Below are 25,093 nucleotides of genomic sequence, written 5' to 3'. Positions count from 1 at the left end.
CGCGCCGCGCGTTTACCGAAAATTCTCACGTTCCTAAAATGCACCAAAGCGCCGTCAAACCGCGTCGGAACGTTTCGTTCGTTCGTTCCGCCGCAATCGGCCGGACGCGAAAACCCGTCGAGCGAACCTGCAGCTGCGGGATAAGGTGCGTGATTTCGCTTATTTTTCTGCTCTCCGGCAACTGCTTTCACTGTCACGCGTGCTGACACGCAGGAAAAAGAAAAAAAACAGACGAAGAAGAAAAAGGAAAACGGAAACGACGGTGCAATGTATCAACACGAGTTCCGATCGGTTGGACGCGTGGATCGTCGTCGTCGGGTCGATTCGTTTCCGCGATATTTTCGGCGCGCGCCGCCGAAACCGGATTTCAGGATGGTACCGCTCACCTGCAGTGTGACCTTGAAAGGTTCCTGAAGTCGTTCCCGCTCCAGCAGATAAGCTATGGCACCGGGCATCGCGTCCACCCCCTTGGCCTCCCTCGCGCCAAGGTACCAGACGTAATAGAAGCTCTTCTTGACATCCTTGCTACCCCTCAGGCGCAGGGCCATCACTCACTGTTCGCGGAAATAAACGGAATTTCATCATTTCGTCCTCTACGGCTGGCTACGGGGGGGGGGGGGGACTCGTTATCCAGGAAACGGATTGATACGGTGAATGCGCTGGATAGTGGATACGGCCCGTTATTATGGGCGTATTCGATACTTAAATAATCGACTCGTCGGATGAGTGCCGTCGATTTAGAAAAAAAAATTATAACTTATAAACGAGAATTCTCTTGCGATATTTCTGTTTCTTATCATGGAACTCTAGCTCACGTCGCTTTTCAAATAAATAAATAGCGTGACGCTAATTTAATTTGGAAGACAGCACAATTAACAGAATTTCTTTGACACAAAGCGTGGCTACAGTTCGTCGTCCTTGACGGTTGCTACGAGATCTCTTATTATTACCGTTTAAAAAGTTCCGATAATATGAATTAAGAATCGTGATAGAGATGGTGTAACATCACTGAAACGATGTCTCTCGTATGATGGATAGCGAGGATATAGCCATTCGATGATGCGAACATTAGCGCATGCTAACGCGCGGAAGTGTTCGTCGGACCTGCGGAAATTGCGGATAATCTTACGCTCGCGGGGAACGTAAACGGACACTATTTTCTGAATAATTCTTCTTTAATTATACCCTACGCCTCGCGATCGAGGAAAAACGTCAATTTTCCACGAGCCCAGGCTTTTACCTGGCCGCCGCGCGCCGTCGTGCGAGGGGCATGAGCGAGCCTGTCGGTTCATCCACTTCCTCAATTACTTTCACGCTTAAACCCGTTTCCACGTTATCCATCTCGCGGCGGTTCATTTCCCACTGATGCTCAACGACGACGTTATGGTGGTTTATAACGAAAATATTTTGCAAGATGAAAGTGTGCCGATACACGCCGCGATCGACGAGATAGATCGTCGAGGAAAATGTGCGTTTCCAATCGATCTCGACGAGTATCAGCTTTAGATGTTCCATGACTCCGTTATTACAATCGTAGTTTTCGTTAATGTGATTTTACATGAAATGTTTTATTTTAACGACAAGATGTGCAAGTTCCTTTTGCTTATCGAGATTCGCTGTGTTAAAAATAGCCTCAGATCGTGTTCGTGCGAATACATCGTTTTTCCATCGTTTGATCCTTAAATCAACATTCGTGCGTAACTAGTTAAACATGCTTTGCACGTCTCTTTTCCACTTGATGCTATACGCGTGTACGAAATTTCAAATATTTTGATTGTATCACCGCATGAATGGCTAGATTATCTCAGAAAACACTCTCGAAAAATTGATAATTTTGCAAACTTTCTTTTTTTTTTTTTTAAATAAAGCGTAACAAATTCCCCATTTATGAGGTCCGCACTTTATTCACTGGCGTCACTTCAATTAAAAAAAAATCTTGATTTAAATTAAATTAAATTAAAAAAAAAACAAAGGCAAACGATCGAAGAATATATTGAGATGATTTGAGGATGTTTAAATATTTCATCAGAATCGGTCCAAACTTGGTAGCCCTACCGAGAACCCTAGTCCCTGCAGCGGGAAAGGATATACTGCAGGGACCCTATGCTAACACGCTACCGTAGATCGCCACTTGCCTGTATATATGTCGGAGGTCTTCGCCTCGCGTTTCGCAGCTATCCCGAGGAAAAATCCGCGAAATCCGCGTGCGAATCTATCGGATCCTCGGCAACGAAACACGCGCGTCCCGCCACTACGTCACATGCACACGAACCGTGGGCGCACGAACACGATATGCACACCTGTAACTCGCGGCCTCGTCTGACAGCTGCGGGAGAACCTAACCACTTTTCCACGGGGCACGGGGCCGTAAGGCCGCTCCGTTCTGCCGAGTGACGCTCGCCGATCTGAACGGCGGGAACGGAACGGAACGGAACCAAGGGGGGACCCAGGAGAGCGGGCCCCTTCGCGACTCGCGAAGAAGCGAAATCGGCCTTCTTCGAGGCCCCTCGGCTCAGCTCGCCGACCTGTTGCGCGCCGAGGACGCACCGAAACTCATTTCGGGCATATCGATACGTTAAATTCCACGGGGGATAATGGGAGGATACCGCGTGCGAGCGAGAAAGAGGAGAGAAGAAAAAAAAACAGAGAAGGAAAAAAAAGGGAACCAGTGAACGAGGGAGAGAAGGAGCGCGACGATCCGAGATTTGGCCGCGGGGGCCTTACGCCCGGCCCTATGGCGACCTCTCACGCTCGTTCCGAAGGTCCCTGACGTCTTCTGATCTTCTCTTGCCCTTTCTCTCGCCTCTCCTATCCCCCGCTCTCTATCTGACCGCCACACCTTCTCGAGGATCGGACTTGGGATCGGCCGCGCGGACGGTAACGTGCTCCGCTCTCGGAAAGAGAAAGAGAGAGGCCAGCGACTTCTAACCGGCGCGCTGCCGGACAGATTCCGTCCTGAATTCGTGTCTCGGGCACCTCTCGCCTGTCTTCGAAGAAGAAAGAGAGAGGAACGGGTCTTTTCCACTCTCCTCCCGGCCTCCTCTTCGCTCCTTTCCCTCTTTCTCGCGCCTCTTCCGACGACATCTCTCTCTTCGTCTCTCTCGGGTTGTCTACCTGTTCGCGTCTACCTTCTACATCGCTCGCGTTTTATTCTACCTGCCTCTCTTTGGACCTTTGCTAAAGACCGATTGTGACGGGATACAGGCCCAACGCCCAACTTAGTGGACGAAAACAGAAAAAGAGAATATTCATTTTTATGATCTCCTTCCTTCGCCAGATATAAAATTTTATCAGTTTCTCTCGCGGTCCTTTTTACTACGTCGTTTACTATCCAAAATTCTGCCAAAACATGCCTGAAGAAAGAAAGACAGAAAGAGAGAGAAGGGAGGAGAACGAGGCCTCTAACAGCGAGTGCTTCTCCCTTGCGCACCTACGTCCGTATATAGACATTACAAGCATTACAAGCTCGTTTCATCAGACGTCAAATATTTCAAAATGCGACGATTAGTGATCGATGACTTTAAGTGGATTAGTTGCCTCATATCGGAGGCAATGACGACAGATACAGAGAAATCACGAGAAAACTGAGAAGATTGATGGACGGTTTACTCCATCGGATTTAAACGATATCTATTGTGCAATCATTTGATTTGCAGCTTCAATCGACTCGATCAATGAGTCACACGTAATATCCAAGGTTCCATCCAGCGATTTAGCAAATATTTGCAGCCTCGAATCACCTGGTGTAAATATTGCCTCAGCATTTGATCGCGCGCGGCATTTCCTTTTCGATAAATCATACATAATTCATAAATACCGTAAACTCTATACCTATCTCCTCTCGTAAGGATCATATTTATAGAATACTTTCTAAGTACGATCTCTTTTGCATTTACGAAGATGGAATACATGGTTGTTAACGTCATCGAGAGATTTGCATAAGTGTCAGCATTTCATCCGAAGCGCTCATTATAATTGAAATCTAAGAGATCCTTAAGAGAATGACAAATCATGAAAAAATTATTCGGTGATATCTCTCTAGAAAATAAGAAATTATCGTAAAACGGGTTTGTTCTCTTGAGACAGGAAGCCTGCCATTTTATAGCGGCGTATGCATCACGGGGGAAGTTCAATCTAATCAAAGTAACGGCTTGTAGCGATTGCCGCGCTCTGAAGCTCGTGGAAACGCGTTTTACATAACTTAACATATGTAAGGTGTCTGGGGTGCCTAATCGCGGGCGAAGATACGGGAAAACAGAATGGGACTTGCGAGTGAAGTGCGGCGACGTTGAAATCAAACACATTGAGAAAGTGCACGCGGTCGATAATGGAACTCGCGCGAACCTCGTGCGAAGCAGCTGCTGGCAAGTTGTGAAACGTAATGCCTTTCTTGTAATTAGAAAGTTTCAATATTAATATTGAATTTGCGGAAATTGGAAATTAACATTTTTTTCAGCAAATACGTCTATTTAAAAATAAAGCATGTAAAAAAATGCTTTAATAAGTATTGAATAAGCGTTAAAAATATGCTTAAAAAGCGCTTAAAAATCCATTTTTATTTACGGATTTGCTTGTGCGAAAGTAAGTCGTGTAATGTCCTTTGCTTGAAATAAAAGAGGAATAATGCGAGATAAATTTTTTGTTGCAGTATATTTTTAAAAGATCATGCTGAGAACGGCGGAAATAATATACCGCTGCTAAACAATAAAATTACTCATACCGATGTTGATGTCGTTCCATTGCCATTTGCGTGCAGAGCGGAACTCAATTTTTGGACCTTAGGACGCGAGTATTGTTAGCCAAGCTTGGAGTCGTGACTTGAAAATTTTTTTCAGCGAGATTAAGTATCTTTTTTTATCACTGTGCCATACGGAGAAGATATAAAAAGTCACGATATAAATATATGACGTAATGTAAAACCGTATATGATTAAGTAGCATCCACAAAAGTAGTTTCGAGGGTAAAACGAGGAAGCGGAACAAAACGCGCAAGATATAATAAAACGAAGAAAAAGATTATGTTCTCATGCATTAAAAAAAAACAGTATTTTTAAGTAAAATACTAGCGGCATTATACTTGAGAAATAGATTGTAGCGATGCTACAATACCAAACATATGAACAAATATAAATTTGTATAAATTTTTGTATCAACAATATACGTTCATGCGAAATTCAGTAAACGCGAAACGCGATTAGTTCGCAGCCCTGACATTTCGCCGATCGCACGAGGTCATGCGATTAATTTGTAGTTCCTGATTTTCACTTTCTCTTACACGCAGTAGTCCTCAAATAACTTATACACGTAATATTACTTCCGAAGTTTGCGTCCATAAAATAAGACGCGACAACAATTAATGATTCTAAGAATACTGAAGACTTGAATAAATAACGAAAAAAAAATGAGAAGTTACATTAACATCATAGAGCGTTATTACTAAAAAAAAAAGAAAGAAAAATATATAAAAATGGCTGTTTTCTGTATCAGAAAGATAACAATACATAACGTTAAAAATAATATAATTATTATCGGATCATAACTTTGTAAATATTTGTGATCGAGATTGATTGATGTAAACGTAAACCATGTCACAGCTCAAAAAGTATGAAGCTATGTAACTTCGACGGTTCGGTAATAGGTTGCAGCACCGTGTAGCAACTTCATGGAAGCCTAAGTAATGTAACTTTAATTTGATGTCGTGTCGCAATAGAGCATTACTTTAGAACTACTCTTACCTTACAGTAATGCTAATTATTATTTTATCATCGAAAGTAAATGTACGCTCGATGCTGCGAATGTCTTAACACTTTAAATTTTATCGTATTTAATTAAATGCTTGTATCCATTTGCATTATGCAAATTGTTTAATTATGAAAGTATTCCTGGAATCAGTATGTATTTATAATTATTAGTGATCTTTTCATTTCTCCGTAAAAGGCGAGATTAAAAAATAATGCGATTTACTTGGTTAGTAGGTCTCGAGAGTTATGCTGCGAAATTGATATGCGTGTTATTAAATGAATGTAGTACAAGCATCCTACTTTGCGTATCAATAGCTCCTAAGCACGGAAATATTTCAGGCTGCATCGTCACTCTGAATCGTTTCGTGAGCGCTATTATTAATATCTGAATCATGTGGACGTAAGAAATAACTGGATCGTGATTGGAATCCGTGTGGAGTATAAAAAGTAGTATAAGAAATATATATATAGAGTCATTAAAAACTGTGACATTATGTAATAAGAGCCTATCGTATGAGCAAATGAGAAAGCGAATATGGAAAATGGTATAAGAGTGTGAACACGTGAGAATGAAATGATAAGAAGGCATAAATTAATAAATTATAAATATAGTAATATTAAATGTGTAAAATAACAATGTAAAGCGAAATTAATAATACTTGTAAGAGGATCAACAACCTGTGATGTATCTGAAGAAAACATGGACGTGCATTACATCAAAAGTAACCACATTACAATGCTGAACATTAAGCATTACAAAGTTGCGATCAATTGGAAACATATTGAAAATGTTCAAAAGTATTCAAAAGTATCAAAAACAGCAATGACAAGTAAGTAATAAAGTGGTGTATGTTAAATATAATTATATCAGATTGTAGAAGCGCGCTATTGATTTTAAATATTATCGTATTAAAATATCGATATAATTTAGTTATTGCATTGGATTGAAAATAAATTTTATAGGAATGTATGTTATGCAATTATTCTTTTAAATTATAAATGTCTCCAAAACTTAATTATATTATTCAAAGATGTTATAGCAGTAATTATTTTGTTCAAAAGAAATTTTAAATAATCAAAAATTGAAATAATAAATAAAAATTCTCTTTAATCAATACAATTTGGTCTTAATTTTATATTAAGATATTCTATTAAGTCTGGAATTTTACTGTTTTATTAAAAAAACATTCACAAAAATAATCATAGTCGTGATTTAATTTTAATTTATTGATTATCATAAAGGTAGTTCTTTAGACGCGGCACGTATAAGTAGTCGTTGAGAGAAATACACATTGATATACATAGCGACAGCAGGTAAAAAGGATTACAGGCAAATTGTATTGAAGTATAAACTCGTACAATTTCATGGATATAAATTCGCACAATACATTAGTTGCATATAAAAATGACTAGTGGAAACAGGAGGGAAAGAAGAGATAATAGAAATAAAACCCTAACTGCCAATAACTATTCTTATGTTTTTCTGTAATCCCATTCACCTGTTATTCACCTGTTCGTTACACACCGGTTCTTTCACCCACGCAACCTTTGCGCAGGCTCTACTCTGCTCTGACACTATCACTCATCCATGAGGAACACCCCGTAGTATCGTCGAATCAGTATAGCGGGGAGCGCTTAACGCGATGCTACTATGCAGTATATTGCGTGGAGCGCTATCCGCGTCTTTCGGCACCGTCGTGCAGATTACGATCTTCTTACTGCAGAACTCCAATATCTCGAGAGTGCTAGCGTCCATGCCACCAGGAGCCGGTTAGTGCGATGTATTTTTTAAGTAGACCACTATGGGGAAATCTATACGAAAATAGTGCTAAACGTTTTTTACACAGAGATATATAAACGTATCGTTTTTTATCATTTCGAGATTATAGTGCTCACTTTTGTATTTAGATTGTGCTTGGATATGCTTCTAATTTAATTGAAATTTTTTGCATTTATTTCCACCCTTCAATTATTTGCTTGAAACGTCAGAACGCTGCTATCCTTTCAGGGCAGAGTGTTATCTTATTAGGGAAATCGTTCCATTTCGTGACACTTCGATTTTTCGATGCTATTGCTTGTAACTTGCTGTTAACATTATTAACACAAACACGAGTCTACGTTTTACGCGAATAAGTCACATATTTTTATTCCATAGTGCTGGTATCGCGCGGTAAATTTTACGCGCGTATACAGATATAGCGTGTGTGAATCAGGCAGCGGCAGGCCGCATATACGTGGGGTTCCACGTGCTCGATCGATTCGGGACCGTTCTTTCACATCGTGATACACGTGCACGTGAAAACACAAGCAGTGTGCTCCGTGATCTGATTTCCGCGCGGGGTGCATTCTTCCGTGACCTTGTCAATGGGCTACTAGCTTTATTCGAAATTGAGTTGATTGCCAGACCAGGCGCCAACCTAAGAGACAGCTTAAGTAATTCAGCGCTCTTATGCAGGTGTGCGTCAGGTAATCGATATTATTATCAGCATGCTTATATACGTACGTACATAATACTACTATTCTGATTGTGGTAAAACACCAATATTTGCTCGATTAGCTTTGTCGTAATTCATTGATATTTTATAATATTTATAAAATGTGTAAACCATAAAAAATTAAGTGTTCTTAAAACAAGTAGTATCAAGAGTAAACATTACTCGATACCATGCGTGTCGAGTAGAAATGTCAATGCAATATTCGTGAATTTACGGGAATATCAACGAGAATGCAATGGAATGAGCAGCGCGGCGTACGGGGGTTAATAGCGATCAATTCGGTTCATTCTCACCATAGGAACTCCGTTTTCTATTGATTTAACACTACCATCACGTACTAAAAATACTTGAGGTATGCCGCGTGACTATGAACTCTGCGTATATATGGAATGATTGAATGAAGCTTTCCAACGACAGGAAAAGAATATACATACATCTACGTTAATGCAGCGTATACTGTAATTATGTACTGTATTTGTATACGGAACTACTGCATTCTCTTAATCATTGATGACACTGATGAATTTGGCGACAGGAATGAATTACTCGTTCGTAGGTACAAAGTTGCGAAACTATGAACGATCGGATACGTGGAACAATATTTCCGTACCGGAAAGTCAAGCGAAGCGTGAAACCAGGTCGTCGTAACAACGCGAAAAAAATTCCGCGAGGAGAATAGATCACGGACGCGTTCCACGTAGTGTCATAATTGATCGATAATTTGAGCTCTTCGCTCATATTGTTGCCCAAAATCTGGACAATTTCAATTTGCAAAATCTGAAATTGTCCAAAGTCCAAAATCAGTTTCACTTCGAAAATCGTGCCGTTCGCTAAAATGTAAACTTCTTGCTCTGTTGTCTTACTCTTCTTACGCAGCGGTAGTCTTCAACCATTAAAATAAGACGATAAATATAAAACTTTCAGATCAAGAGTACGTTACTCCCAAATTACTGGAATTCTTAGAATGACATAATAACAACAGAAGTTATGATTTTGATTCGTTGTGTTCCAAGGAAAATAATTTTGTTCACGAATGGATTGTATAACATTTATGATCTTCAATCACGTGATCGCGTGATAAGGAGTCTCTATATTAGTCCTCCGTCTTTATTGTCGCATTTATTATGATCGGCTTATCCTCAGCGGTGTCGTGACATCGCCGATAAGTCGCATGACGGTCGGTCGTTGGCCCCATCGACGAGGTATTCCTCGTGGAAAAGCTTTCGCGTACAAGCACCCGTGTTTTCCTGCCCTTCTTGTCTTGCAGAATCGTTACATGAGTTTTCATGGTAGAACACGAGATCCTTGAGTCTTGTAACTCATGGAAATCATTAATATTCATCGTAATTGTAGAACATTAAGAATTCATACTTTACAAAAGGCAAAACTGCGACAATAATTTGAATAAATTAAGATCGCGTATTAAGGTATATAACAGCTGCTTCATTGATATTTAAGGTATACAGATATAGCGTTGGCAATGAATATTTCATTGTGTGTACATTCGTCATATATTCGTCTTTTTTGTCGGATCTTTTACACGTAACAAAGACAAAGAAATCGATTTTCGCTCATATACAGAAGACGAAGTTATCCTGATCGAACATCTACCGGGACGACGGGTGCATCTCCAAGATTTCTTTTGGACCGGTCTGGAAGACGCGCCGCCGTGGGTGGATCCCAATCAGGGTTTAACTTATTACGAAACAAGGACGATCGTTCACACCGTCACAGTTTATACCCCGACCGATGAGAAGGGCCCGCAAGACCCCATATCTCCTCATCGTCCAGATACTTACAATCCGGAATGCGTCACGTGCATAGAACCGACACCTAGGTTGGACGATGATGAGGATCAGAGCATCGGGGTCCTTATCGGAGATGATCCAGGCCCAAGGTAGGTTAATTATTATAGAATAATATATATTTTTTTACCTTTGACTTTATACATATTTTTAAATTGAAGACTCCAGAGAATTGTCAACAAATGACAAAAAGATATTTTGATAAATAGATTGATATAATAAGTATCTTTGTTATATTAATCTATAGATATCGTTCTGCAATATATAACAAAGAATGCTAAATTTGTGTTGATAGGTACTGGCTATTGACAGTTCTTCGACCAGGTGAAGCCGTACCACCCAAAGTCGAGCTTCGTTTGGCTCGCTTGTATCGAGCCGCGTTTTCCAGACAGCAGCAACGGCACCTCGGTCTGCTGTCGACGGATCCACGGTCCCGAAGAGACGCATTGTTACGCGGCCTTATTAATCGAAAGGTAAAATATACGTTTAGATGCTAATTCCTTCCAATTGTCTTATTCTTTTCAATATCCATAGAATATACAAGAACGTCTTGGAACTTCGTCCCAAGTGAGAGCCCCGCGAGAAAAGATTCTCGCAAATACAACCGAAGCTCAACCATCCGAACTAACGGTTGGTACCATCGGTAGTTCTTCGACTCGCGCAGAAACTGAAGCGAGCGTCCCAAGCTTACAATTAGTCGACAACAAATACTTTTCGAACGTCTCGCAAGTCAAATCTATGAGAATGATCGAAATCCCCAGGCCGAAAAAGATGTTGCTGCCGACATTCGACATCGACGCAACGACCGATAATAACGAAAAAACTGCGAAAGATGATTTCGCTCTGAAGAAGATCATAAAAACGTTGAAAGGAGAAACAAAATCCTTGTCCATACAGAACGATGAATCTATAACCGTCGATCCGACGCACCTCGGTCCCGATAGAATTGACGATTCCGGCAAACAATCCCCACCAGAATTGGTGCCAAAATTGAATACTGATAGCATCTCCGGAAGCCGATCTAATGATAACAAAAATGCGAGTGCAAATATACGCTCGAGATCGCGTTTCGCGGACGGTTCGATTCCGGGGGTCGTGAAAGTTAGAATGCAGAATACGAGCGTAATCGAGGGCGGCGCTACGAGATTGATCTATTCGGTTCATCTCGACGATAAGCCCGTTCCTGCTGAAACGGCCGCGAGGGATATGGCGCTTCTCTCGCCCCAGGAAGTCGCTCTGGAACTCGGTGCACCGGTGATTATTCAAAGCGAACGTGAGTAAAATAGTAAGTCTTAATTATTCGGAAAAATTTGATAAAATTATAATAAAAAACAAATTATGTTGCATTCTTTTTATAGCTTATCTGAAGGAGAGTAGACCTCTAGCTCTATCGCGGAGGAGAGACGCATGGCTGCTAATCGGTGCCGCTGGCGCGGGTGTCGTTTTACTAATCTTGGTTCTCACTGGCTTGATCTTGGCTGCCAAAAGAAAAAGGGCGCACAGCGCTGTTGTTGCACCGCCAAATAAAAGTATTCTTAAGAAGGAACGCGAATACGCAGCCACAACGTCCGGTCTCGATAACGCTGCTTTCTCAACGTCGGAGACAGAAGTCAAGGTACGCAATACGATTTTTATTTTTTAGTCACGTTAAAAAATCCGAATTAACAGTGCGAGTCAGCGTTGATTTGAACTTCTGTTATATGCAAAGCGTGTGTAATAGGAACGACAAAATATACGTCTGTTAAACCGCATCGTGTGGAATTGCGGAAGTGTCTCGTAAAAGAATACTTCATAATTTTTAAAGTTCTTTCCTTGCGTGGTAAAGATTACGGGGGTATTATGGGGAAATAAGCTCGACGTATTAAAACCATTTCGGCACGCGAACGATCAACGAAACGACGTCGGAAATTACGAGGGGAGACAATTCGGTTCCTCGATGTCAGGACAATATTGATTCTAGCAAAATATTACTCCCACTCCGTCGAGCAAATTGTTACTCTTCGGATCGCATATCATCGTTTCTAACGCGGCTCACCCTTGTTCGCAGACCGATGGTACCAGTCAGCGGCAAACTCCGCGGACTTTATCCCGAACTCCGATCACGCCCGACACGCCCGACAGTTTGGAATTAGGTATTCACGAAGTTTCCAGCGACGACGACGAAGAACCGAGGAAAACTCGCGGTTCGGCCCCTTGGGGTACTCAAGAACACGCAGTTAAGAAAGCAAGGTAATTAACAAAGTTCCTAGCAACTGAATTAAGGACGACTAATCATTAATATGCTAAGTTACATGATCGCATAAGAAAATTAATAATAATACTAATCCAATAATATTAAAATTAATTATATATAATTAAAAGATAAAATATATATGCGATAATTGTACATTTTATATATGGAATATAGAGCGTCTCATGGAAGAATGGCGAGAGCGAACGCAATGGACCGAGCCGGGTCACCGGACTCGTTAACCGATCATGTAGAGACACTAGAGTCTCTGGAGAACGGTTATGTAAAACATAAGGAAGAATCCACCGCTTCACCGCGATCTTATTTATCAATGCCATCGTGCAAGCAGTTTCCTAGTATGCGTAGCGTAGAACCACTGTCTAGAGTGTTGGAGCCCGTCATGGTAATTTTCGAAAGATGAACTAAATCATGCCAATCGATATAAATCCTGTCATATTTTGTACTGATGACAAAATGTGCTCTATATAGGTCAGACACTTAGACATCGATTCCCCGGAATTAGTGCGTCACGATAGAGACGACAATATCGACGATACATTCCTCGCAAGAACATCGAGCGCCTCGAAGGATCCTGGAGCTGTAGGGCCGATTGTTTGGAATCTTAGCAAGCAGATATTCTCTACAGAAGGTAAACATATTATTTTTTCGGCTCTGTATTTAATATAAATATCTATTATTTAAAAATACTCTACTAGCGACGCCAACGTTTCTCTCAGTATCGATTACGAACGAATAAGTAATAAGTAAAGTAAGAGTGTAGGAATTATTTTAATCGAAAAATACGGCGAAGTTACATCAACTCATTCGTTCGCAATCGATTTGCAAGATGTAAAGAATATTCGTTTCTTCACACAATCTCTCGAAAGATTCAACTACTTTAAAGGTAATGGTACATCCGAAACGGATGTCGATGGAGTGTACCGTCTACCACCCGGACCTGTGGGCCGCGCCAGGAGGAGACTCCACGAGTTACTCGAGGACTCCTTCAGCCTCTTCGGAAGCAGAGACGTCAAGATCAAAGAGCCGCAACGACCGCCGCAGCAGCCGATCTCCGTCGCATGTACAACGGACACACTCGCGATACTCTCGGAGACCAGAGGCAAATCCGCCCACGTCAGGTACATATCCTTCTTCTTCTTCTACTTCTTCTTCTAACAGGTAATTACAGTTATTAAAGTTCAAAGTTGCTAAACTATTACTAATAATATCAAATACGTACATTTTTCTATTTTTTTAGAACGAATGAGAAATAAGTTTTTGAAATGTAACGAGACTTGAAATGAAAAATTACCTCGCGATATATTTATATACCACTTGTGTATTAAACAAATTATTAAATTAATCGAGTAATAAAAGTGATTGTATAATTATGCAGTCCGGTAGCAACGCCAACGATGGAAATGAAAACACGACCCCGTACATCATTACCGCGTAGAGGCCTGGACGAGGACATCCCGGAAACTGGCCAAACTGAATCGATTCATTCTCGCGGTGCCTGGGGCTCAAGGCCACTCAGCGCGGGTCCATTCCATAGGCCAAACTTGCCGGAAGTGGACACCAGGCGTATATTAGCGGATAGCAGGTTACCACCGGAAGATCCTGCGGTACCTTTGATTGCGTCAATCAAAAAAGAACTTGAAAAATTCTCGCCCCAGTAGAGCCCAGTTACAAGTACAATAGGATGCAATATTTATTAGCTTAAGTGCTCGCGAAGTGATATACTCTTAAGTCCAAAGACGATGTAAATATTCAATCAAATCTTTTCCACAAAATTTTATAACTCAACGTCGAAGTTTTCCATTATATGAACTATAATATGTAGCAAAACAGAACATTTTACACGTATCATATTTACATCGAAAGCATAATCATTATAGTAAAAGGCGAAAAATAAGTCATATCATAGTTTTGTTGTTACAAGTCGAAATTGTGCCACCGAATTTAACTTATTAATCAGTCACTGTATATATCATTACATTAAACATAAAATTTTGTATTAAGTTTTTGCAGACAGTTTGAAAAAATTAATACAATACTCATGGATAGAAAGTTTGACTAATTAAATTATAAAAATATTAATATAAACTCCTGTGACTGATCCGTCCAATATAGACATATATCTATAACTCAGTTACAGTTATAGACATAACTAATATAATATGCAATAAACTTACATAATATATATATCCTAATATGTGTGTGTCGGTTTTATTATGACAATTTTACAATAATTATATAAAACATATATACAAAGTAATATAACGAATGTAGAGTCAAGAATTGCTTTTTCAAATAACTTTCACTACTTCCATGATTCGATCGTTATTACAAGAATCTTTGTATGAATGTTCATGATAGAGCTTTAAATCGGGATATTTATTTATAAAAAATTGTATTTGTTTCGGATGAGTAGGATGAACCTCCATGAAGAGACGTCCGCCAGGTTTTAATGCTTTGGCAGCATATTTTAAGACCGACTTGATCACCTTCAGTCCATCGTCGCCGCCATCCAGTGCCCTGGGATCCTGATAACTATACATAATAAATATGTTATTAATAATTATTTATATAGAATTCGAAATTGGCAGTCACATTTTGCGCATTACATCCTTAGATCAGGCTGCAGTTCCGGGATCTGCTTTGTTGGCACGTATGGCGGATTACTGATCACAAAATCGAATAGTTTTGAATTTAAATCCACATTATCGGCACCATTCAAGCTACTCAAAACTTCGATACTCGCATCCGGCTTTAGAGTCGCATGTATTACTGTAACTTGCTTCGTTAAGACCAGGTTGTCCCGATTTATTGTCGTCAAATCGCAAGCGTGCAGATTCTTGTCGATTGCTGTGAACTTCATCTAGAAAAGTATTATTCTTTATTTCTTCTATCTTGATTATTTCTTAATTGTTAGAGTCTGCTCCTAGGATACAAATAGCCCAATAAAATTATCCTCTCACTTACTCCTTTACAAGCATGAGCGACAGCCAGTGATATCGCGCCCGAGCCGCAACCGATTTCTAGAATTTCGCCACTGTCAGCCTGCAACGAACTCAGTCTTTTCAGCACAACATCCACTAGTATTTCGGTCTCTGGCCAAGGAATCAAAATCGGTGGCACAAGCTTCACGGTAATGTCTCGGAAATTCCATTCGCCGATAATATACTGAACTGGCATCCTGCAAGGACTTGGCATTCATAAGTGAGCACAAAGGTCTTCGCGCAGTTTGATCCAATATATGGACTATAAAGGCCATATTTGAGGATCTCTTACCTAGACAATCGACTTTCGCATAACGACTCCAATTTTTCAATCTGACTCGCGGTGAGAGGGTCATTTCTGACATTCAAGATATCTGCTATCTGCAAGTAATAAAAGAGAATTAGAGCAATTTTTCACTTGTTAGTTATAGAGTCTAATAACAAATTTTTAATATATTTTTGCAAAGTATATTTGTACTGTCTTGCTATGATACTCTAATATATATCGTCTAAATCTCCAACTTTGATGTATTCTACTAAGATGTTCAGTAATTAGAAAGTAACAGTCATGAAATTCGTGACAAGCAGCTACTGTGAGCCAAATAAATACTGCAATAAGTTAACAAAAAGTATAATTGCGTTTTAAAAAAAATTAAAAAAAAATACGCACGACGTAAAATGAATCCAATTGTCACCTAATTATCATCTAATTATCATTCGCTGAATGTCGTTAATGACCAATTATGTATGAGACAATAGCGCTATTAGTAATACCTTGTTAGTTCCTATAACGTGCGCTACTATATGCTCTATCGATTTCATCGGCTCCTGTATGCCTTCGCTCTCAAATCGGCGACTCCATTGATCGATAACATTGCCGATCGTACATTCACGCGCATCCGAAACAAATAAACGTCGCGCTGGATGCTTCAACGTGACACTATTGAGATTGTTATTCGTCAAACATTGTAGGTAGGCTAATATAGTTGGCTTATTGCAGATAGTACGTGTCCTCAAGACGTTACGACACCACATAATGCTTCCTTAGACTTTCTGCAGAATGCAGATGCAAAATGCAGATTCAATCAGTTAATGACGCTGCCATCTCTCTCTCTCTCTCTCTGCCAAATATCTCGATATCACGTAGTTAAAAAAAATGTTTAAGGGTACCAACAAAACTGGCGGTGGTACAAACGGGTACAAACTATTCCAAAACAGCACTCCATTGTGGATTTAAAATATCTCTAAAAATGACAAAGTTACCCTTATACGAATTTTCGATATCCCATATGTTCACCCCCTTGTATCTCCGGAACCGTGCCTATGCTCATCTTGAAATTTTACTGGGATTAATGTTTCATCTAATAGTACTATTTGCCATGAAAAAAAGTTTGAAATTCGAGGTCCAAAAAATGGGCGAAATTTGCCATCACTCTTTCAGGTATTCCTCGAGGCAATGTGAGGCGATCGATACTTAGTATAGGAAGGCACGTCCTATGGGGTATAGAATTTTTCTGTCGTAAAAACGAGGCAACAGGGCAATACGTGGACTCACCTAGTTGTAAGTTGTAAATGAGGATTTGTGGGATGTGTGGGGACCGCGCGAGCGTCTGTTACAATCCTCTTGATGGCTCGAGTGCGATTGAAGCGTCTACAATGGCAGCAGGAGTATACAGTAAGACGTAAGTAGTAAGTTATTGACTAATGGAATTTTTACAATTCAAGAATAATCGACTGTGGTTGGTTAATAGTTTACTGCTTACGTTTTGCTGCATACTCCTGCTGCCATTGCAGATGACGACCCAGATAAGATGCATGTTGCATACGACGTCGTAAAGATATCTTTACGACGTCTTATGCAACATGCATGTTATCTGGGGACGCTTGAGAAAGACTACGTCAGCGGTCAGCCGTCATCGTCGTCGGACGTCGGTTTCAAAGGATTGTGAGTTTATCACGCACGTGCGCTTTAGCTCTTGTACACGGAGGGTGCTCAACTTTGCGACCCCTGGTAACCATCTCCGATAGAAAACGATTAAAAACGGCTATATCTGTATCGTTTTTAATCGTATCTTATCGATCGGTTCTATCGTTGCATATTTAGAAGACAGATAAAACATTAATCGAATCGAATCGGTTTCTATCGTTTTAGATCCGAATAAGGAAATAACTGTACAAATTTTATAGTTATGAATCGTTTTCTATATGTACAATTATTGGTCGTCTGAATCAATCGTGTATACACGATATAGTATATATCGTTATGGTAATTTTACCGTATGCATTAATACGGATATATAAGAATAAAATGATAGACGTCTCATCGATATTTATATGACTTAATCGAACCAACACATCTATCGTTTCTCATCAGGATTTTCCGACATACAACTTATCATCTTCTGTACAGCAGCTAATCGTTTCGTTTTCTATCGTATATCAATGATATAAATTGAATTCGCATCAACCAATTATTCGATTAGTTCGCGACAATACCGCTAGGCCGCGGATGATGAAAAGCGCTTCTCGTATTTAAAATACATCCAATTATAATATATAAGCAGACCCCCTGCGAGGCGAAAAGCAGAGAAATCCTGTATCGTAACTGGAGGGATCTCTTCCTATAAGGACCTCCTGGCGGTAGCCGCCTCGGACTTCCAGACACCGAACACCGAGCCCAGCGGCCTCCGACTCCTGGCGCTAGTTCCCCCGTTCCCGGCGTTCTTCAAAACGATAAAAACCGATTGAAAGAAATGAATCGGTATGAATCTGATTCCTTAATTCACGGATTCATAACGATTGAAATGGATTGACTAAAACCGATTCAAACGATTCATTAACCATATTAAAAACGATGTGCAGTTGATAAGACATTTATGTTAGAATCCCAAGTATTTTGTAACGTGGATTTCTGATAGAGTATCGTAAATAAACGATTCACTAATCACTAACCATATTAAAAACGATAAGAAATTTTTCATCGTTTTCTATCGTTGGCGGTTATCAGGGTTGCGATACGATTTACGTTAAAGATAAGGCGGATGGAGATCAGCCGGTCGGATTTCGTCATACGACCTTATTATGGTCAACTATGCAAAAAAGTGTTTTATCGTCCGAGCAATTTCCTTCAACTGAAAGATTGCCGTATTATGTCTTTCGTAGCACGCGCCTGTTACGTTACTGACGTATACCACGTGGTGATGAGTTTTTCAGGAGGTGGGCATTGGAGCATCGCTCGCAACGCCCGGAGATAGATGACGACATATCGACCAGTAGACGGGCAAGTCCGCCTATATGAGAGCCTTGCATTGAGAACCGTTACTTTAGAGGTCAGTCAAGGGCATCTTGCTTAACATTTATCGAAACTGTTGAAATTTTTCGCATAATACCGTCATTAACAAATCACTAAAAATGGGCTCATTTCCTGCAGTTTGGAAACAATGTCTTGTCTCTCCAATTTTTAAAAGAGGTGAACGCCAATTTGTTACAAACTACCGTTCTTTGCAAAAACTTTATTATAATTGAACAACACGGATTTGTTCCTGGACGATCCACGACTACAAATCTGGTAAATTACTATAATTTTTTAGCAAATATTGTTGAGAGTGGATCCCAAGTTGACTCTATTTATACTGATTTTACGAAAGCGTTTGACACTGTGAATCGTACTCTTTTATTAAGTAAACTGCGAGCCTATGGAGTCGGAGGCTCTCTCTTGTGTTGGATCTCATGCTTTCTCTCAGACAGAACACAAATTGTAAAATATAAAAACAGTATATCTAGAAGTATAACTGTCTCTTCCGAAGTGCCGCAAGGTTCGCATTTTGGCCCCCTTTTATTTATTTAATTTATTAACGATATCGCTATGTATATTAAATATTGCCTCTTTTTACTATATGCTGATGACTTGAAAATGTATCGAAAAATAAATGGACTTGCAGATGCATTATTGTTGCAACAGGATCTGCACAAACTTGAGGTCTGGTGTAAGAGAAACTGCCTTCGACTCAATGTTTCTAAATGTTTTGTTATACATTTTACCCACAAACATAACCCACTTCTGTATGACTACATTCTTGATGGTTTACCATTCTCAATAAAGCATAACGCTCGTGATCTCGGAGTTTTGTTTTGCGCCGACTTATCATTTAACAATCACATTCAATTTATTGTTTCATGTGCGTATAAAACACTTGGCTTCATCCTCCGCTGGGGAAAGTATTTTGTAAATATCTCCACTTTAAAACTGTTATATTGCGCGTTGGTTCGCCCGAAATTGGAGTAGAGTATTGCTCCACTGTATGGTCTCCCTATTATAAATGTCATATTGAAAAGATTGAACGCATACAGCATAAGTTCTTACGCACGGTAGCCTACCGCATGGGAAGTCCTATGGCTATTACCTGCCACGACTATTATCCCATATCAAGAAGATTAAATTTAATCACTCTAGAGAACAGGAGATTAATTTTTGACCTAACATTAATTTTTAAAATATTAAACAATTTTATCGATAGTCCTGACCTATTAAAAAATATTTATTTAAATATTCCAATCAGGAACCTAAGACAATCTCCCATCTCTTATGTTGAATATCACCGTACTTTATATGGCGTAAACTCATGTTTGAATAGGATTATCATCTCGGCAATAATTATGCCAACTTGGTTGATTTCTTCGGCGGCAATATGTCTACATTTAAGCGGAAACTCATTTGTTTACTCTCTTAACATTACTTATTGTTTTCTGACTGTATTTTTTATCTATTTTATTTAATTTTTATAAACTACATTCTCTCGTGTATATACTAAAGGGTTTTTCCCCGTAAATAAAGATTATTATTATTATTTAAATAAAGATTATTATTACCGTCGGACGTGTCTCCTTCCTCTCGATCACCAGATTGTATTATCGCGCGTGATAGTAAATTGTTACAGTGGGCTCGACCTATTTGATCCTCTATTCTTATCTACCAGTAAACTAATTACTAACTGTGTAAAAGTGATGAGTTTGTTGGATTTTTCTATCGGGTCAATATCTTATCGATTTTTTATATTATATCATCATCATCATCATCATCATCCAGCTATCCTAGTCCACTGTTGAACATAAGCCTCCCGTAGTATTTTCCAATTTGTTCTGCATTGTGCCGCCTGCATCCAGTTTCCAGCGACACGTTTGATGTCGTCGGTCCATCTTGTCGGCGGACGCCTCCTGCTCCGATAGGCATTGTCCCTGGGCCTCCACTCAAAAATCCTCTTCGTCCATCGGTCGTCGGAGATTCTCGCTATGTGTCCAGCCCAGTTCCATTTTAAGAAAGTGATTTTTTCGATAGCGTCTGCTACGCCCGTTCTTCGGCGTATGGTGTTGTTGGGGACTTTGTCTTTCAGCGATATTCCTAGCATGGATCTTTCCATGGCCCGCTGAGCTACCTGGATTTTATTTATTGATTTTCGTATCAGAGTCAAAGTTTCCGCACCGTATATCAGGACCGAAAGAACGCACTGGTTGTACACCTTTCTTTTGAGACATATATGTCGGCCTTAAAAACCGCATCCCTCAATTTGCCGAATAAGGCCGCCCATGCCAACCCGATTCGCGTGTATATCTCACACGTTTGGTTATCCCTGGCTAATCGTATCTCATGGCCAAGATATTTATAGGAGAATATAGGAGAACAGAGGAGAACAGGAGGTGTACCTGTTCTACCTCCACGCCGTCAATCATAATCCTTTCGCTCAGGACCAGATTCGTCATGTATTTGGTCTTGGAAAAATTTATGTTTAGTTCTTTCCTACTTCTTTCGAAGCGCAGCGAATCGCCTCATCTACTCTGTCCGTGATCAATACAATATCGTCTGCAAATCTTAAATGGTTTAACTTTTCTCCATTAATATTTAGAACCATTTGGTCCTAATCCATACGCTTGCTCATGTATTCCAGCAAAGTAATGAACAACTTTGGTGAGATTGTGTCATCATGGCGAACCGCCGTATTTTAAATTTGTTGGTGTCGTTGTGGAGTCTGACGCATGCCGTAGCTTTGCTGTAGATATTTTTTATCAATGCTGAGTATCTGTGATCTATCCGACAGTCGGCTAAGGCTTCTAACATTTTGTGTTGATCTATTGAGTCGAAAGCTTTCTCGTAGTCCACGAATACAATAAGTAGTGGTTTATTGTACTCAATACACTTTTCAATAAGAGTTTTGACAACCTGCAGATGATCACGTGTTCTATATCTAGCCATGAATCCTGCTTGTTCGCGTGGCTGGTAAAGGTCGAGTTTTGGCGTTAGTCGTCTTGTCAGGATCTTTGTGAAGAGCTTGTAAGTTTGAGAAAGTAGGCTTATAGGTCGATAGTTTCCAAGCTGAGTTATGTCACCTTTCTTGTGTATTAGTATGACAACAGCATTGTCCCACTGTGTTGGCGTTGTTCCTTTAGTGAGGCACAGGTTAAACAGCGTGTAGAGGGCACTTATTAATGTCTTTCCTCCAGCCTTTATGGATTCGGCGAAGATCCCATCGTCACCTGGAGTCTTGTTGTTCCTCATCTGAGAGAGTGCTGCCGTAATCTCGTCCTCCGTTATATGCAAGGGATATGTCTTCAGAGTCTTAATTTTGGATTTTGGGTATCTTAGATTTCGGGAGTTGTTAACCCTTATTTTGTACAGCTCTGTATAAAAGTCCTCTACGATTTTCAGGATCTGATCTTTGTTTGTTGTTATCACGCCTTTTGAGTCTGAGAGTTTACCGACCATGCCTGTTCCTATAGCAAGCTTCTTCCGCATGACCTTCATACTTCCATTTTCTTCGATCACTTCAGAGATTTTCTCGGTGTTATATTTTCTTAGGTCTCTTCTAACAGCCCTTGAAATATTCCTATTTAGGATCGTAGGATTTTTTCGATAAATTAAAATTTGCCGATTCTATGGCCGATTTTCAAGCGATTTTTTCCAAAAAAAAAAAAAAAGAAAAAAATTCAATTGACGCCATTTTTTTAAAATCAATTTTTCGGAAAAATCCTACGATGCTCACTAGATTTTGGACCATATTTTCAGAAAATTTTTGGTTTGTTGTTCTAGGAGCAAAATTGCGACCTGTAGCGGTACGGCAAGGGAGGTCAAGGTAAAAAAAGGATTGTTTTGCGAGAGCTGCCATTTTGTTTTTAAAAATCTAAAAAAAATTTTTTTATGTACCTTAAGACTTGTACTTTTACATGAATTCAGGTAAAAACCCGAATATTAATAAATCTTTTCATTTTTTTTATAATAAATTCAGAAAAATGATAGTGAACACAAGGTGATATTACCCCTTAAGTCCAAAGACGATGTAAATATTCAATCAAATCTTTTCCACAAAATTTTATAACTCGACGTCGAAGTTTTCCATTATATGAACTATAATATGTAGCAAAACAGAACATTTTACACGTATCATATTTACATCGAAAGCATAAACATTATAGTAAGAGGCAAAAAATAAGTCCTGTCATAGTTTTGTTGTTACAAGTCGAAATTGTGCCACCGAATTTAACTTATTAATCAGTCACTGTATATATCATTACATTAAACATAAAATTTTGTATTAAGTTTTTGCAAACAGTTTAAAAAAATTAATACAATACTCATGGATAGAAAGTTTGACTAATTAAATTATAAAAATATTAATATAAACTCCTGTGACTGATCCGTCCAATATAGACATATATCTATAACTCAGTTACAGTTATAGACATAACTAATATAATATGCAATAAACTTACATAATATATATAACCTAATATGTGTGTGTCGGTTTTATTAAGACAACTTTACAAAATAATCATATAAAACATATATACAAAGTAATATAACGAATGTAGAGTCAAGAATTCCTTTTTCAAATAACTTTCACTACTTCAACGAATCGATCGTTATTACAAAAATCTTTGTACGTATGTTCATGATAGAGCTTTAAATCGGGATATTTATTTGTAAAAAATTGTATATATTCCGGATGAGTAGGATCAACCTCCACGAAGAGACGTCCGCCAGGTTTTAATGCTTTAGCAGCATATTTTAAGAGCGGCTTGATCACCTTCAGTCCATCGTCACCGCCATCCAGTGCCCTGAGATCCTCATAACTACATAATAAATATGTTATTAATTATTTATATAGGATTCGAAATTGACAGTCACACTTTGCGCATTACATCCTTATCTCAGGCTGCAGTTCCGGGATCTGCTTTGTTGGCACGTATGGCGGATTACTGATCACAAAATCGAATAGTTTTGAATTTAAATCCACATTATCGGCACCATTCAAGTTACTCGAAACTTCGATACTCGCATCCGGCTTTAGGGTCGCATGTATTACTGTAACTTGCTTCGTTAAGTCCAGGTTGCTCCGATTTATTATCGTCAAATCGCAAGCGTGCGGACTCGCGTCGATCGCTATGCACTTTATCTAGAAAAGTATTATTCTTTATTTCTTCTATCTTGAAGCATTATTCCATTATTTCTTAATTGTCAGAGTCTGCTCCTAGAATACTAATAGCCCAATAAAATTATCATCTCACATACTCTTTTACAAGCATGAGCGAGAGCCAGTGATATCGCGCCCGAGCCGCAACCGATTTCTAGAATTTCGCAACTGTCAGCCTGCGACGAACTCAGTCTTTTCAGCACAAAATCCACCAGTATTTCGGTCTCTGGGCGAGGAATAAAAATCGGTGGCACAAGCTTCACGGTAATGTCTCGGAAATCCCATTCGCCGATAATATACTGAACTGGCATCCTGCAAGGACTTGGCATTCATAAGTGAGCGCGAAGGTCTTCGCGCAGTTTGATCCAATATATGGACTATAAAGGCCATATTTGAGGACTTCTTACCTAGACAATCGACATTCGCATAACGACTCCAATTTTTCAATCTGACTCGCGGTGAGAGGGTCATTTCTGACATTCAAGATATCTACTATCTGTAAGTAATAAGAGAGAATTAGAGCAATTTTTCACTTGTTAGTTCTAGAGTCTAATAACAGATTTTTAATATAGTTTTTGCAAAGTATATTTGTACTGCCTTGCTATGATACTCTAATATATATCGCCTGAATCTCCAACTTTGATGTATTCTACTAAAATGTTCAGTAATTAGAAAGTGACAGTCATGAAATTCGTGACAAGCTATACTGTGAGCCAAATAAATACTGCAATAAGTAAACAAAAAGTATAATTGCGTTTGCATTAAAAAAATACGCACGACGTAAAATGAATCTAATTGTCACCTAATTATCATCTAATTGTCATTCGCTGAATGTCGTCAATGACCAATTATGTATGAGACAATAGCGCTATTAGTAATACCTTCTTAGTTCCTATAACGTGCGCCACTATATGCTCTATCGATTCCACCGGCTCTGGTATGCCTTCGCTCTCAAATCGGCGACTCCATTGATCGATAACATCGCCGATCGTACATTCACGCGCATCCGAAACAAATAAACGTCGCGCTGGATTCTTCAACGTGACACTATTGAGATTGTTATTCGTCAAACATTGTAGACAGGCTAATATAGCTGGCTTATTGCCGATAGTACGTGTCCTCAAGACGTTACGACACCACATGATGCTTCATTAGACTTTCTGCGGAATGCAGATGCAAAATGCAGATTCAATCAGTTAATGACGCTGCCATCAGCTGATAGATCGTGAAACGTGCCGGAGATTGTACACGTTTTAACTATGCTATGCATGTATGTACATAGAAACTGCTGCCAGCTGGCGGGATGAAAGTCTGTCGTATGTTTATCGACAATAAATCAAAGAAGTTATAATTTAAAAA

The 25,093-nt window shown here is 39.5% G+C and overlaps 4 protein-coding genes across 10 annotated transcripts in view; 1 reads left to right on the top strand and 3 right to left on the bottom strand.

The window, feature by feature from the left end:
• LOC139777198 (uncharacterized) overlaps positions 1–25,093 on the bottom strand; it is a 119,660-nt gene that overhangs the window by 11,621 nt on the left and 82,946 nt on the right. Inside the window, exon 4 of the mRNA XM_071714495.1 lies at positions 387–554. Within this exon, the coding sequence (XP_071570596.1) occupies positions 387–548 (162 nt within the window). The 5' untranslated portion in view covers positions 549–554. The remainder of the gene's footprint in view (positions 1–386; positions 555–25,093) is intronic.
• LOC139777175 (uncharacterized) lies at positions 7,322–14,483 on the top strand. The gene is made up of 10 exons (XM_071714430.1): positions 7,322–7,510; positions 9,817–10,132; positions 10,336–10,513; positions 10,575–11,313; positions 11,399–11,655; positions 12,088–12,269; positions 12,448–12,673; positions 12,760–12,919; positions 13,175–13,409; positions 13,667–14,483. The coding sequence occupies exons 1-10, from the start codon at positions 7,384–7,386 to the stop codon at positions 13,947–13,949; spliced, it is 2,703 nt and encodes a 900-aa protein (XP_071570531.1). The 5' UTR covers positions 7,322–7,383; the 3' UTR covers positions 13,950–14,483.
• On the bottom strand, positions 14,474–17,184 carry LOC139777268 (MTRF1L release factor glutamine methyltransferase-like). Of its 5 annotated transcripts, none has more exons than XM_071714592.1 (7): positions 17,036–17,184; positions 16,828–16,923; positions 16,047–16,212; positions 15,565–15,653; positions 15,256–15,469; positions 14,898–15,151; positions 14,474–14,823 (listed from the first exon to the last, which is right to left on the bottom strand). In XM_071714592.1, the coding sequence occupies exons 1-7, from the start codon at positions 17,059–17,061 to the stop codon at positions 14,580–14,582; spliced, it is 1,089 nt and encodes a 362-aa protein (XP_071570693.1). In that variant the 5' UTR covers positions 17,062–17,184; the 3' UTR covers positions 14,474–14,579. The 5 variants fall into 5 exon arrangements, with proteins under 5 accessions (XP_071570693.1, XP_071570704.1, XP_071570717.1 ...); XM_071714603.1 differs by having other exon boundaries at positions 16,047–16,325; positions 17,036–17,068; XM_071714616.1 differs by lacking the exon at positions 17,036–17,184 and having other exon boundaries at positions 16,047–16,766; positions 16,828–17,009.
• Positions 23,040–24,993, bottom strand: Hemk1 (HemK methyltransferase 1). Of its 3 annotated transcripts, none has more exons than XM_071714629.1 (5): positions 24,616–24,993; positions 24,142–24,230; positions 23,833–24,055; positions 23,463–23,716; positions 23,040–23,393 (listed from the first exon to the last, which is right to left on the bottom strand). In XM_071714629.1, the coding sequence occupies exons 1-5, from the start codon at positions 24,874–24,876 to the stop codon at positions 23,150–23,152; spliced, it is 1,071 nt and encodes a 356-aa protein (XP_071570730.1). In that variant the 5' UTR covers positions 24,877–24,993; the 3' UTR covers positions 23,040–23,149. The 3 variants fall into 3 exon arrangements, with proteins under 3 accessions (XP_071570730.1, XP_071570737.1, XP_071570745.1); XM_071714636.1 differs by having other exon boundaries at positions 23,833–24,046; positions 24,616–24,991; XM_071714644.1 differs by lacking the exon at positions 24,616–24,993 and adding an exon at positions 24,332–24,528 and having other exon boundaries at positions 23,833–24,046.

This window comes from Temnothorax nylanderi, unplaced genomic scaffold (genome assembly GCF_030848795.1).
Source record: "Temnothorax nylanderi isolate EJ_2023f unplaced genomic scaffold, tnyl_v1.0 TNYL_tig0006_pilon, whole genome shotgun sequence".
NCBI lineage: Eukaryota > Metazoa > Arthropoda > Insecta > Hymenoptera > Formicidae > Temnothorax > Temnothorax nylanderi.
Note: the sequence above shows the minus strand (reverse complement) of the source record. Positions and strands in the feature narration are given on the sequence as shown.